Source organism: Carassius gibelio, chromosome B21 (genome assembly GCF_023724105.1).
Source record: "Carassius gibelio isolate Cgi1373 ecotype wild population from Czech Republic chromosome B21, carGib1.2-hapl.c, whole genome shotgun sequence".
Lineage (NCBI taxonomy): Eukaryota > Metazoa > Chordata > Actinopteri > Cypriniformes > Cyprinidae > Carassius > Carassius gibelio.
Window position 1 is genome coordinate 10,369,029 of NC_068416.1, and position 16,626 is coordinate 10,385,654.

A 16,626-nucleotide genomic window follows, 5' to 3' on the forward strand; every position below is an offset into this window, starting at 1 on the left:
AGTAAAAGAAATGGACACAGCGACCCCACTGGAACTCAATTGAGACAAGTGAAGCCCATTATTAGCGTTTTATTAGCACTTCCGTTTCTGACGCGCAGACTCAAACGAAGCTTGATGACGTCAGCAACCTGTCTGACAGATGTAAATCTTCTAAGTGGCTGTGCGTGCAAACTGCCATCGTTAATCTTGCAGAGACGATGAGCTTGAGCGGGGAGTTCTTTGACGTGAGTGAGCAGGAGTAAGTATTCTGATTAATTATTTTGTATAGTATTTTAAAATGTAACGCCAGTACGCCATATTAAGTTAATTGCCTGCGAGCTTCTCCTCCTGTCTGTACGGTAATGCGACAGAGAGTGGAGTGGTTATGATGCAATCGTTAGCCTATTTTTTACAAAAACTGTTTATACGGGGCCATAATGTAACATAGAAGGTAATGGAGCTCTTTATACATTGTCGTGTATCTTTAGAAATAATTAATGGACAAACGGAGTCTTTAAACGCCCAAGATGTAAAGTTATTCGCTGTCAAAGTGACGGCAAAATGAATGGGAGTCAATGGGAATGCTAACGCAAGTGAAGTTCTGCTAAAAGATGGCAGCCCCCACCCGACTTCAACTTCCGGTCGACTTCCTTGCCGCCTGCCAAAAAGCTGCCCTTAAAAACACCGCTCAGACTTTAGCCGACTGAAAACACATACATTCTACACATGCTTGAGAGGAATTAGCTGTCTATATCAGCAGTTATCAATATTATATATTAGGGGTGTAATATATTCCGGCACCTCCGAAATCCGATCCGGCACCTCATTTTGGCAGATCCCCCTCCTCCAAGGGGTGGCGTTTCAGTAGGCTATGGTAGACAGAGAATAGCCAGATATGTGCCATGAAAAACTATCCAAAATTCATATCTCTATTATAATTGGTTATTATTATTTTAAATCACAGGGTTTTAAAAAAATTTAACCAATGATAAGTATTTAAAGAAGATTGTAAAACTTCGTAACGCCATTGGATCCTCAATCTCTCGCGAAACCTCGTCACTTCACGCGCCTCCACTCAGATTGACGCGTGCACAGCCTGGAGGAGACAGATCTCCGCTTATCCGCAAATCAAGGTTAAACAAATAACTTTGAATAGTACAGCATTTCTTTACTTAAACACTATGTCCGTAAAGGCTATTGTTTTTGTGTGTTTGAAAACCGGAGAAGTCGTTTATTTTGCCATCTGGCCAATATACTTTTGTACGTTTAAAATATCCTGTGCATAAGTGCTTAATCGTTTATATAATGAGATTTTGGCCAAGTGTATTAAACAGCAAACAAACAAACAAACAAAATAAACATAAAACATAAACGTTATATCCTAACCTGTAAAAGGTGATGATGGCATATAATGCACTGCACTTTCCTCAGATGCGAACAAAACACAGATCTCCTCATTTCCCGGCCAAAGACCTTGTTAACTCCATTTGAGCTTGTTTTTCATTTAGCCTGATGTTTATTGCCCGTGTCTGATACAACACCAACACTGACGACGCAGTGTTGTTTAATTATTGATTTGTTCCCCCTATTCTTTCTCCCCCCCCTGTATTTTAGTAGAATCTGCCATGAAACTGTTTTATTTGTCAACACCCAGCAGACATCATATTGTTTGTATTTGGTTGCATAAACTCAACAAAAACAGAAAATAACTCTTATATAATACTCGTGAGTCAGCTGTGACTGTGAGGGCACATAATACTGCCTTTGGAGTGAGTAACAAATGGCTTAAAATTCTTAAAAAGGTGTGCAAATTATTATAAATTTTTGTGACAATGCAACAATGACCCAATTAGTCAAGTGACGGTTCTGTCAGCTGTCCTGAAGTGTGAGTGAGTCTTGTATCACAGTGTGCAGGTCACTGATGCGCTGATGAGAAGCGCGCTCTGAGAGAGTTCATGGATTCAAACGACTGATTTAATCTTAGAGTTTGTGTTGATTTATTATTCAAACCTACAAACTATGTTGAATAAATGCAGTAATTTCCTCATTCTAAACTTGAAAGCTGCGTTATTTATTAAAACCATGCGACACATAGTCCCCCTCAGAAAAGTTTTTAGGCCTGGAAATTGTGGTTTTAAAATCGCATGGCATTTCCATGTTATTCATGACCTTACAGTCCCTATCAAATCATCGGATGCATGCTCTTAATCACTTAAAAGAGTCCACCAATGTGATTGCGCGAGTGCTCCATTACCTCTCCCTTCTGTAATCACGTGCCGGATCCGTTGCCCCGCAATTTACCTCACAATTTACAAATTAAGCACTGTATTACCGTATTACTAGCAAACGTAACTTCACTGATAACCTACACGGTTACAATTTAACACCACTGTTCTGGCTGTTGCAGGTAAAGGGGTCACATCTAGCATTCCAGGTCCCAGTGAAACAGACCACGGAGACCAAGGGATATTCAGCCTGGGGGGCGCAAAACTTAATCTTTTGAATTCTCAGTGTGCTCATAATATCTACAATAGTTAGTGCAGTAATATCAGTTTGGAATAAAATCTTGGTGAAGATGGTGGATATGTGACACCCATTTTTCTTGATGGGAAAAGGAGTCTGCCACGTCTCTTCTTAAACTCAGAATGATTTCACTACTAAATTTACTCCCACCTCCATTTGCCTCAATGATCCAATGAAAGGACAAGGTCCTAGATTAGGGCAAGTCCTGAACTTTGGAATTTGGGCAAAGGTTTTACTTGTGTACTTTCAGTGGTCAGAGAAACTAGCCACACGACAGCAAGGGAGGTGGAGAGGCCCTGCCTTTCCTCCCTGCTGCTAGCAAAACTGTCACACACCGCTCAGAGAACAACTCACACCTCCCTGCCCCCTCCGCATGCACTTCTCCCTCACCCTCTCAACTACACCTCCTAGGGGGTCCAGTTGGGCCTAGCTGTGGTATGGAGCACGAGCCAATGTCCAATCTCGGGTTACATGATTGTGTAACATACGGCTTTGAAATCCCTTTCGGCCCTTCAGAGCTAAAGTCCTACTTTCTTCTCAGGGCCTCATGCTTTTTATGCTTTCATGAGTTTAGCCCCTTCTGGTCGTATTAAGTCCCAGAGTATCATTCTATCAAGAACAACTTTTTTTAACAAGGTTCTGCTGACCTAGGTGCTTAGTTGAGGGTCAAGTTTGAAAAAAATAAAACTGGTATTCAAGCCTGGGAAGACCCTGATATATATATATTTTTTGGAAGTTCCCAAGGGATATAATGTGTCATGGCATTAGGGATGGGTTTGTACTGCTAACTGTTTTTGCAACAAATGCAATAGTCAATTAATCTGGTGTGGCTTCCTTTATTCTAGGTGTTTTTGTAAAGATTGTTAAGAAAACTTAAGCCCCTTTCACACTGCACGTTGGACCTGTCATATTGCCAGAACATTGCCGGGTCGCCTTCTGTGTGAAAGCAACCACGTCCCGGAATTGATTCCCGCATTGAACCCAGGTCGAGGACCTAGTAACATTGCCAGATTCAACCCGGGATGAGCGCTGTGTGAACAAAAGCCAGATCTAATTCTGTGTCGAAGTGATGATGCGCGTTATCGCACGACTCTTTTACCGGCTGTTTTGAAGGAAGATCAACATTCACAAAGAAAAAATATGTGCCAACTATAGTGAAGCAGAGATCAGTTAGTTCCTCACTTTCCGCGCTGACGCCGCGATCGTGCGCTTGCTTCAGTGAAAGTATAACGTGCCTAATGTTTTCGACTCGTACATTACACATCTTTCCGGGTTGTGTGTGAAAGCACGTACATATCCCGGGTCATCACTGGCAGTGTGAAAGTGCAAAATCTAGAGACCCGGGACCAATTGCCGGAACACTTTACCCCTGTATTTGCCGGAATGGCAGTGTGAAAGGGGCTTAAGTGTCCTGTGCTAATGTAACTCCATCTGCATTTGAAAGCAGTTTTGGTAAAATTTTAGGACTTTTTGCCAAAGGTATTGTACACCATATATCTGATAAATCTTGCATTTCCATCTTGAAACACCTCAAGTAGAAGATGATGACTTTTAACAATTTGGCATTGCACTAGTTTTTTTGTACTAATTGCCCCAACATTTTGGTTTATATCACGTGGATTATAGGTACCTCTTAACCCATCCAACCTTCTCTTTCGGTTCCTGCTCTCCCCTCACGATGAGGATTGTTAGGTTCCTATATAATTTCTACTATTGTTCAAGGAAGCCAATACTAATAACCTAAATATGAGTACCAAAGTATGACTCCTTGGAGAAGGAGGGATGGACAGAAGGGTGTGCGTGGTGAGCTATGCAGTCCCAGACGGCCACTCTACCCACGCCGCATTGGGGCAGGGACTGGTTGCCAAGGCGGCTTGGAAGCGACTGAGTGAGAGAGATCGCCATGACCCACATTGTGATGGTTCTCTCTTCCTCTCCCCCTCCTCCCCCAATCATTCCCTCTCTTCTTTCCCGTTCTTTCGTTTTCTACTCTCTGCTATCCACTTTACTTTGTTCTTTCCTCTCTAATCATTGATGTTCCCTCTCTCAGTAATGAGAACCCCCCTTCCCTCTGTAACTTCCTGCTGGGGCATAGAGGGACTGGGGTCACACCCACCCCACCCTCTTTTATTCCTGGAACTACCCACAGCACAAGCTCCCAGGGGAGCCTCTTCACACACACACACACACACACACACTAACTCACTCTGGTAGAGGCTTCCTCACCAATATACATCATCATCATTTCTCCAAAAGGATTTGCCAGTGGGCGAATGCTACTCTCAATCATTGAAGTGCTCGCATACTTCCATATTGCCGGAGCCAGTCTTGTGTGTATAACTTGCGGACAGTGTCCAAAAATCACTTTCTGCCAGTTGTGGATGAATTAAGAAAAAAAATTACCTGGCAGGAAAATTTTATTGTGCATTATGCTTTAGAATAAATTAAAGACAAAATATATATGTTTACCCTTTGGGATTGTTGACATTGGTTTTATTTAGCAGTGATTCGTTGCATATTTGAGCCATTGCCTCACATTGTGAGTCCCCTTCCCCCAGTCTAGCTGCAGCTAAAACAGAAACATAAGCGCGCATCATATTTTCATCTTTGTGGCTCTATGCAAGGAATATTAGATATTTGTGTTGCCAAATAGAGTTTGAAAGTTTAAAAAAAACTTAAGGCATCAAAGATAAGCTAATGATAACATTTCCAGGACAGAGGTCTTTAGCCTTTTTTGGGATTCCTTAATGGATGGAAATATCGTATCCCTCTGTAGAGACCCATCCCCCATATTCATTGGCTGAGATAACTTTTTATGGGTACACTATTCAGAGCTCATTAGAAATGCTAGAAAGCTAATTTACTGTGTAATTAGTTTTAATGTTGAAAATTATTCCTTTTTTATTATTGTAAGTGTCTTTTAAAGAGAAATGGTTTAAAACTAGAAATGGTCGAATTGACTGTTTTCCATTTCTTTGTGGTTCTTGTTTATTTGCATCAAAAGGTGTCAGCCCATCAGTCATAACAATTGTCTTAAATGTGGCAGTTCCTTTACATTTGCAAGTAACAATTTTATTTACTCATCAAAGCCACTTGGTGAGTGCTTTTTTACAGACGTTCTGCTCTTATTCAGTGTGCATGAAACGTTGGGTTACACTGGTGTTTACCAGCCATCTCAGACAACATTAACCATCAAAAGGAATGCATATATGTTTGTTTCATAGTGCATGTGTGTTCACAATGTGTCCGTGCCAGGTTGGGAGGAGGGGCACATTGAGGGCAGCCACACCCCAGCTTATGGGGGGCCACACCTCTTTGTGGAATCTACTGCAGCTGGGTCACATGACCCCCACTTCCACCCCCATGCCTAAGCATTATCACATTTCTCCCTCTCTCTCTCTCTCTCCATTAATACTGCTGTTCTACTCTATGAGACTGGCCTCTCTACTGCTATTCGGTCTTAAAGAATTGGGTGTGACTCGGCTCAGCTCGAAGAGGGAGGCGACGCAGGATTGCTGACTACTCCTCCCTACTGGTTCAATCTTTCTCTCCTCTTGTCTTTCTCCAGCTGGTCAGTCTTTTAGAACCATATTTTTTGCCTCTAATCTTCTGTTTTCTACACCTTTGCCATTAGGTTTCTAAAGGTACCATAGACGTAATGTCTAAAGTATCTTTAATGTAGTCTTTTTTGCTTTTCTCTTTTTTCCCATTTCTGTGATTCTCCCTCCATCTTCAAACAACCCCCACATTTGATTGACCTGTACTTGATTTTCACTCACCATCTCTTTTGTTTCCTCCTCCCCCAACTAACTTGTGCTTAAGAGACTAACTTTCCCCTGACTCTTCTCACATTAGTCTGGCGAGGATCATTAACTCTCTTTCTCTCTCTCTAGTCTCATGCTAACTTTTCTTTCAAATTTAATTCTGAACTTCAGGCGGATTGTCTATATCGTCAATTTTGGTCAGAGGTTAGCATTCCGCTAACTCATGAGACTGTTGGTAAGACTACAACTTGATGCTCTGATTAGTTCTTAAGTGTTCTCTGTTTCTCCTTCGCAGTGTCAGACGAGTCCGAAGAAATCCACCGCAGCCACCTCTGAGCCTGTTGAGGAGATGCCATCCATACAAATCAAGCCGGAGCCAGAGGAGGTGGAGTGTATGGTGGTGAGTGAGCTTTTGTTATGTGTGTGTGGGGTTTGAACTTCGTAGTGGGATGGAGAGTATGAAGCTTTGAGTTACTGGATAGGGATGTGGTTGCAGTGTAACTAAGATGAAGTCAGTGGACCACAGAGTTCCTCTAGACTTGGATTTCCTCTTTCTAGATAAGGCCAGGGCATATCTACATGTTATTCTGCAAATGTATGTAATAATAGTTTTATAATATAATCCTCTGGACTATTTGACTGTCAAAATTAAACAGATGTAGCAACAGATCCTTTTGTCAGTATAACAACTGTGTGAAATGGATTGTCAAAAAAGAAAAAAAAGTGGGGTGGGGACTTAGTTCTATACCCTGGTTGTTGATTGGATGGAGGAAGGTGTGAATGTGAGTTTGCAGTTGACTGTAGGGAAGGAACGGGATAGGGATTTTTAGATTAAATGACTGGAGAAGTCCAGCATACTAGAGGGAATTTGTTTCACCAGAAGATGAAGTTCTGATAGTTATGACATTTTAATTAAAAATTGTGAGGGCATTTATTTAATCAAACATGCTTGGGTTAATTGGTTACATCGTCCCCCATTAAATTAAAATAGGTTGAATTTTGTGGCTTTTAGTCCATATCTGCTTTGAGGCATCCTTTGCAGACATGCATTGAAAATGTAGTTTTCTTCTGGGAAAGCAGACCAAAAATCTTAATGACTACACTTTTTTTTTTTGTCCAATTGAATGCTTTCTAAAATAAAACAAATTGCACAATGCTTGTCCTGGTTAAGAACCACTCAATTAGACATGAAGGTGTTATCTGAATGAGATGTAAGGTGACCAGCATAAGATTGTTTTGTGATTAGACATGTGCCGATGTTTGGTAATGCAGTATTATCACGGTAATGAATATGCACGATATTGTCATCGTGGGCACTTCTAAATACCGTGAATAATTATGTATTACAAATTATTCAGAATTTGGTAAGCAATTTAATTATACTATTCCCATCAACTGGTCAAAATACACAACACCGCTGTATGCTGCTTAAAAGACATGTGCGCTCTGATGTAAACAAGCATGCATGAGAAACACATGGAGGAACATGTGAGAGACACGCTGAATGAAAGCACATTCACTCTCTGACAGAAGGTGGTGCTATACTGCAGAAAATGCTGCCTGGAAACCCCATAAATAAAGCAGCTGCACTACTTTCTGAAACATATTTAAATAATTTTAAATAGCCATTCAGATCAAATACTTAAGTATTTAGACTTAATAGCTATTTATTTTCAACTTTTTTTTATTTATCTGGACTACAGCATGCCCTAGATATTGTTTGAAAGTGTTTTGATTATTGTTAATTCACACTTTAACCTGTTAACTGTCACTCACGTTTTTGAAGATAGAAATGAATGTGCATGATACAAACCTAAATTTTTATAATTCATGACTGAAAACATTTTGTAACATGATTTTGATGTGCCATTTACATGGTAATGCAATGTCTGATTTTAAAATGGGTTTTGAAGGATGAATTTTGAGATTTTATGTTTTCAAGTGATATATAACTTCTGATGATTTCTAAAATGTTATAGAGATAAAGGCAACAAGGAAGTCTTTTTTTTAAACAAAGGTCAAAGCTCCTTTTGTAATGTAGATTTCTGAGGGTGCACTCTAGTCATAAATTCATCTATTACTTTTCCTACATAATGTTTAACAAAAAAGATTGGTAAAATATATATTAGGGAGTCTTAGACCTTTCCAACGATATATAGTTTGTCAAGATTAGATTAGATTTGATTGTAATATAGTATAGTCAATGTAGGCGTCCCGTATACGGGACGGGGTGACATTTAGATTTACATTTCAGGTTAGATTAGGGCTTCATTAGTTAACATTAGTTAATCATTAGTTAACACAAACTGCCAATGAAAAATTCTAAACATTCATTAATCTTAGGTATTCCAATATATAATAACACGTTAAAATATAAAGTTGCAGCTAGGGGTGTGACGGTTAGTATATAACCGTGAGACCGGCGGTTATAGTTGAACACCGTCATTAGAACTCTATAACCGCCAAAACCGTGTCATTAAAATATTTTTTACAAACATTTTTTATCAAAAATTATTTTCATTTTTTAGATAGGATCATAAGATGCGCAATATATTGGGAGACATGGTTTTTACCACTTAATGAAGTTTTGTAAATCGTCAGACATGATATTTACCACTTCATAAAATTTTGCTTTGTAGAAAACCTTTCTTAAAAACGAATTTCGTTTTGTACAAATTTTATCTTAATTTTAATAAATGTTTCATCAACCAATTGCATGTATTTTAATAAATAAAAAGCAAATATAGCAGACAATGATAACCGTGACATGGAAGCACCAGCGCGCCGCGTTCACTTGCACTGCACTGTGAACTAGAGCACATCTCATCGTAAATGAAACTCAGCGTAGGCCTATGACTCATACATTAGCATTAAATATCTTTGCTGCATCCTTTCTAGAACAGACAATGGCTTTTTTTGCGGCTCGCATCAGCAAAGCATTGCATCGCAAAACAATCAGTGGATGGCGGGCGGGTGCGGCTTTGAAATTTGCTCAAAAAACGTTGGTGCGGATGATGAGTTTTGTGACAGATCTCCTTAATAAACGGAGGTCTGAAATCTCTGCCCCTTTACCGATCAGAGTGGCACTGATACGGAGTTAACCCGCTATCTCCAAGAACAACCAATTGACTCTACGGCAGATCCACTACACCCCCCCCCCCCCCCGGCGGTTATGTTATGAACCGTCACTTTTGACTCACGTCATAACCGTCATCACCAATTCTGAAACCGGCACACCCCTAGTTGCAGCTGTGTTATTTGATGAGCTAACAAACTTAAATGAAAACCTTTTAACTTTATATATTTTTCTGTATTTCTTTATTGTATTTAAAAGTTAAATTATTTTTGTTATAAGAAAAAAGTTATTTAAACTGTTATACTGCATTATGAACACTTAAAAAAAAAATTTAATACTGTGATAATACCGTATACCGTGACAAAAGCATGAGCAATTAATCGCAACAGGAAAATTTGATACCGACATATCGCTATTTGTGGCGTTTACTTTCTACCATGAAACCTTTGCAAACTTTAACAAATACTCTTGACTACCAAAAAAAAAAATGTTGCCTTGTGACTTACAAACTTTTTCACAGCAGACCGATATAAACCCATGCACCCTGACCTCTGCAAATTGTGCCAAGTCAGCCAATCAGTTTGTTTTCGAAAAGCACTTCCTTTTTTGCATTCAGTGTGCTTCAGATATGCATCCCATTTGCGACTGAGTCCAGGAAAGAGCTAAATAAATTATTTGAAGACCGTATTCCTTTCCTTATCTTTAAACTGAAATCTTTTCCATTACTAAATATACAAGAGAGCATGAAGTAACAGAAGAGTGATCATTAACAGGCAATTCCCTTTGCAGGACGATTGTTTACAGTCTGAAGTTCCCCATATGGAGTCATAATATAATATTTTATGTATTAACATTAGTCCTCCAGTGCTCTTTCCTCTTTATGTTGTTGGGTTATCTTTTTGTACCTTTCCTATTCTGTCCTTCTATCTTTCCTTCCAAGTCTCGCCAATGCCCTAATAGGATATATTGAGGGAGGCTTCCGTTCTGCTGTAGTCATGGCAACGAGGCTCTGGCGGGAGTTGGAACGACTGTGATGTAGCCACCCCACACCCCTCTGCCTGAGCACACACACACTGACACACCACCCTACCCCCTCACAACACTCCCACCCCCTCACACACTCCTAAAGCCACGAGACACATGCAGAACACCACATACCTGCAGGGTTACACACATGCTTGCATTCGCATGCACAATACATGACTGCCATGCACTCACTCTGGAGCTAACGGTAACATTTAGGCACAAAGATGTGCTCCACGCCCGTTAATTATCATCCTCTTCACACACATACAGCTTTTTTTGTATCTAATGTGTTTTTACCCAGCCGGCGCTTCATAAAGACTCGACTCGGAACCAGTGTTTATTATAAAACAGCTTTGCCACTGGTCAGAAATCTGTAGAAAGATTCACAGAGGAAAAGTTGAAGGCAGCTGCTGTTCTTCAGTTTGGGAAAAAGTACCTTGGAGTTGCCGTTAAGATCTGCTGTCGATTTCACCTGCACAATCTGATACGGCAGGCGGTTGTGAAAAGGAAGTTAGGGGCTCTCCATCGGTTGCCAGGTATTTCAAAATTGTGTGCTTAAACATATCACAGTTGGAGTAGGTCTTCATAAACAACATGACATTGTAACCCGGTAGGTCAATGAGGCCAAGGGTGGGTAGTTGGTGAATTGTTTGTGGGAGAGGCTACATGACACTCCCTTTCAAATGTTAGGGAGGGCCACAAACTTAGATGCTAATATCACCCTCAGTTACTACCGTTTCCTTCCACTCCTATATTTTATCATCCGTATCTGTACACCACACCCTACTGAATCCTAAATGACTGGCCTGACTAAACAACATGCATCCTAAACCTGCAACGGGGTTTCAGAAACTCTTGAGCTTGAGTTTAGGATAAGATTTTGTACACCCTGGATTTTGTGTCAAGCATGAATCCAGTCTGCGTATACTGACATTGTGAGTGGATGTAGCTGGGATTTATTACAGGGCTAGTTTGCGTTTGAACCTGGAGCAGTGTACTGGACACACTGGGGTCTTTGACAGTGAACATCATTTTGACAGTTTAATTGTAGACTGGAGAGACAAAACAAAATGGGCTCTTATTTATGTTCCTGACATAAGCAGACAGAAGTCTTACCGCTTCGGGTCTTTAAAGCAGCATGTACCAAATGTTCATTTCCAGCATAATGAGCAGAGCTCGAGACAACCGGACTAACCTTTGACTGCAAGGATGTCAAGAATATACCAGTATGCTGCGCTTTATGCATTTGCCTACTGTCATATTCATGTCACTTTCTCTGTTTAATGTATGCAAAATGAGTGTTACCCTGGCTAGGCCTGTCGCAATAATCAATATATCGACTTATCGTGCAATACATGTACATGACATCAATTATTTTTGGTGGAGCAATATATCGCCCATTATATTTACTTAAAAATGTAATTAAAAATTCCCCTTGCGCTTTTTCATCTTCTTGTACATAACATGGTATAGTCATGAGGTGCTAGTTCAAAAAAAAAAAAAATGCTTCTACAAAAGAAGTTTAATCTGCTGATATGGTCTTGTTTAGGGATATGAACATCTGACTGCTGAGTAGTGATTGTGTTTTTCAGCAATAGTGTGTACCCGGCCTTAATTTTCAGAGAAAGAAGGTCAGGGTAAAATCTGTAGATGGAAAAATCTCTATTCAAGTTCTTTGTACTTTGCACTTTTTATTAGAAAATGTTTATTTACTATTTATTCAGGTTTTTAAAGGTGTATAGTATTTTGATACTTAATTTCCATGATGTAAATATTCTTAAAAATTTAAAGTTTGTTGTTATTTGGAAGTGTGTAGGCCTTCTTGCATTATTATGCGGTTACATTATGATTATATATTTAGTGGCATAAAATGGTCTTTAAAATGACAATATTATCGCTTATCGCAATTATTTCTTTGGCAATATATCTCAAAACAAAAAGTTGTTATCGTAACAGGCCTAACCCTCGCTTTATTTGAAAAATATGATTACCCAATGCACAAACTTCCCAGAATACGGAGTGCCCTGTTGGTTACGTGTTTGCTTCCTTTTTAATTATATTTTTATTAAATATTTTTTTATTTGTGATAAATACTTTATCTATTGTATATTTATTTTACACATTTATTTTTTAATGCATTGTCAAATTATTTCAGATTTCTTAAATACGAATTAAAATAAAAAATATATATATGCGCTATCGGCCACCTGCTTTCCAAGATATCGGTATCAGCATCGGCTGTCGATGTCGATGGTATTGGTTCCTGAAATTGGTGACCATATTTGATGGCGCACCATTATGCTTTTACAACATAAAGTAGTTCACATAGTGCAGCAACAGTGCTGGGTAGTGAGTAGTAACTGATTAAATATAATTTGGATTACATAGATCAGATTTTAAATACTGAGTACTTTTATTTGATTTCAAAGATTGCATTTCAAAGTACTCATTACTAGGGTTGGGAATCGTTAGAAATTTATAATGTAATATACAAATATAATGTAATTTAGAGGCGGCAGCGCGATGTACAGTCAGACAAAACGATGTGCACAGTTATCAAAGGCGCGAGTGCACATACTGTTGTGGGGAACAATGTGTTCAGCAATTAAAGACGCGACAGCGCAACGAGTCTGTGGAATGTGCGTCATTGGAATCACTGTGCTCAGTAATTAAAGAGGCAGGGAGGTTTGTCTGTTATTCGGTTCGTGACATCCTTTACGGGAAACACCGAATACTCAGAACAAGCAAGGCTGCTCACAGATTTAGTAACAGAAGTGTCAAGTACCAAAGTACAAATACTTCGTTACCTTACTTGAGTAGAAATTTTGGGTATCTATACTTTACTGGAGTAATAATTTTTCAGCTGACTTTTTACTTCTACTACTCACATTTTCACGGAATTATTTGTACTTTCTACTCCTTACATTTTAAAAATAGGTTCGTTACTGCTATTTCATTTCGACATTTCGACATTTTATTCTCCAAAAACTTATTTGAAACCTTTAAAAGTAGACACTTTACTTACATTTAATGTGCTTTCCATGGACACAAAATCCCTTTTGTACATTTATTTTGATGCTGACATCTTAATGTCTTTGACCCATAAACATATACCATTCCGACACCCTAGTGGTTTGTACGCAATCCATCACACTTGCACGACACGCATCACATCAAACATCAAGGACATAGCCAGTGTTGGGTTCGTATATTAAAAATATAATTCTTAAAAGTTATTATTTCTCACTACTGGCTCATTTATCAAATGGGTGCTTTCTCTTCTTCCTCTGCAAGTTAAGGTAAATTAACAGAACTGGCTTTACTGATGAGGCACACATGACAACCGCATGCGATGAATCGTGCAGCCCTAGTAATGGACTACAATTTGTAAGTAATCTTCGTACAGTGCAGCCCCATTGTCCTATCTTTGAATTTTGAACTTTAGTATTAGAGGCAGCGCCTCCCTGTAAGACGTAAAAACAGTTGTCATTAACACATAGAACTTCATGATCCAAGACAAAAATGCACATCGTTGCAGTCGGTCATTTTTTGTCTGTTGTAACTGATTAGTAACCTAATTTGTAACAGAGCTTTTTCATCTCTCAGTACTCTGGTGGAATGTAAACTCTCTTGGGAATATTATTAATGGCCAATTTCCCCATTAATGGTTGTCGGTAAGGTCAGCAGAGAGTCATACTGCCATCAGTCCATCATTCCTAACAATGTTAAACAGAAGGATTTTTCATCGGAAACTCAAATAATAGTTCTAGTTTCTTTCCCTCACTCTCAATTTGTTCTGCATTTCTACACCGTGAGAAACGGGGAGCAGTTCTCTCTGTGCGGCCAACCTTTACCCTGAGTAGTTGCTCTTCTGTCCTTGCTCTTCTGTTTATACCAATTTCTCACTGGTCTGTGTGCATTTGATATGCTGGCTGTTATTTTGTTTTGATTGGTTTGTCTGTTTTACCTGTGTGATTTGTTTATAATGCAGTACATCCAAAGCTAGATCTTCTATTGTAGTCAGCTTTGTGTAGTGGGAGGAGCAACAGCAGACTCCGTGGGTGTGGCATCAGGCCGTAGAGATGGTTATATTTAACATAAATGAAATCTCCAAAAAGTACCAAAAAGGGGAATAGCATGTCCAAGGGGATAAAGGTAAACAAAATAAACAGGGGAGCTGGTGTCTTCACTGTGACTGGGAAGTCGTGAATTCAGATGGTGTCAAGGGAGTGTAACCCAGGTAAAGGGAGGCGGAGTCTCTTTATATCAACATAACTGATATTCAAAATTGTAAGCATGTGCTGCATTGTTTATGTTTAGTATATCTGTGTATATCTCTTATATCCTTGTTTAACTGAGGAATATATACTATTGAATAGGGCTGATATAGAGAGTTAACTCCTCTTACACAGGCACAGAAAGCAAGTGTTAGTTTAGTGTTGTTTTGATATGTCATGCAACACTGCCATAGTGTAGCCAGTAGGTTACTGTTGTCGTGACTTGGCCCTGTAAAATGGAGTGTGCAACTATTGTCACTAGATAATTTTTTTTAAATAGCCGTGGTCATGTAAAAACTGCATTTATAGCAAAAAATAACTTTATTGGAATGTATACAGTTACCATATACCAAGAAGAAACCGGTTTTTCTCTTACAATTAGTTTGTTTTGTTTGCATCTAATTAACGCAACCTATTGTATAGCTAATATGAATGTTGTAATATGAAAGATCTCACAGATTAAACACAAATGGTTTTGATAAGGACAGCAACAAGGCTCGTTCTTTCTCTCAACACTCACAGGCAGTTTCCTACAACTGCTAATAGATATTGAACATACTCAATTAGCATCCCACACAGCACGCTAGTGATAATTGGGTCATTTATTGATGTTGTTCTCCCGACTCCAGTGCTACATCTTTACATGATGTCTTTGAGTCTGAGCAATGGAAAACAACTCAAGAAAATGAGAAAGGTGGATTTGATGAAGGGTGGGGATGCAGAGAGAGTGAGGTGGCAGGGTGGAGAACTATAGAGAGATGGAGAGAGAGGTGGGTGGAAAATGAGTCAGCTGATATACCTCCCAGTTTCCATGACAACCAGAGGCCTTTCCCACCCACTCTCCCCTTATTCTGTGTTTCGCTCCCAACCCGGCCCACTCGCTCTTGTTTTCTCTTACTCGTTTCCTCCCAACACCTCCAGATACTCAACTCAGCTTCTGTCTGTACCTGTTTTTGTTTTTTTACTTTATTGATTGACGTCATGAGAATTTGGCATGCTGAAAATTTTATATTATGTTTCGGATGATGTCATTTAAGCATGTGAATTGGAAAGGTCAGCTTCAAGATGAAAGATCTCATTACAACAAATTGACTTAAAACTTATTATTAATAATATTAATAATAATAATAATAATAATAATTATTATTATTATTATTATTGCAGTCATCACAATAATTACTTAATACCTATGATTGTATTTCATTGTATTCAGAGAAAAATGCAGATGAGTATATAATAAAAGCATAAAATAATAACAAAAGTAATTTTGTTGTTGAATACTGTGTCAAAACCCTTTAAAAAGGCAGTTTAAAATGTAGATGGCGTGAAAAATCTTTTTTATTTGTTATTATTTGAAATAATTTAATTGGTGCCTACAGCAAGCAGGATGTAAAAGAAAAATAATTTTTGAATAGTCTGGATAGTGTTTTGACATCCTTATGGGGAATTCACACCACTTGCGCGAATAAATCACACCATTTGCAAATAGTTGGACACTTGAACATTTTGAGTTTATTCGCACGTGAAATTCGCTAAATTTGAGTGTGAAATTCTATCCACATACAGCGATGATGACTTTGTCCTCCATTGTTGTTTTGGATTTCCCCTTCGCTCGCTACGTCGTAATCACATCACTACTAGAGCAAGCTCCTGATTGGTTAATGCGGTGCGAAATTTAACCAAACTTTAGTTTTTTAAACTTGCGGGATGTCTTATTTGCATCTATTGACTTAGCATGTAAATCACTAGTGCTTAACGCTTCATTCGTGTTTGGTGTGCACGCACCATTAGAATTCCATAGACTTGCATTGAAGAATGAAACTAGAGACTGAAATTTCACAGAGACCCAACAACTGCTAAGCAATGTGCTGAGAACCACTCGGAACACTTTATCGACCAAATAGCAACACCCTGACAACCACCAACAATCCTATCATCACGGAAATGAGTTTTGAACAGAAAGGCAGCACAAGTTTAACAT

At 39.0% G+C, this 16,626-nt stretch overlaps 1 protein-coding gene across 1 annotated transcript in view; it reads left to right on the forward strand.

Annotated features, from left to right (window-relative positions):
* LOC127985917 (Krueppel-like factor 8) overlaps positions 1–16,626 on the forward strand; it is a 53,232-nt gene that overhangs the window by 26,486 nt on the left and 10,120 nt on the right. The window contains exon 2 of the mRNA XM_052588130.1: positions 6,562–6,666. Within this exon, the coding sequence (XP_052444090.1) occupies positions 6,562–6,666 (105 nt within the window). The remainder of the gene's footprint in view (positions 1–6,561; positions 6,667–16,626) is intronic.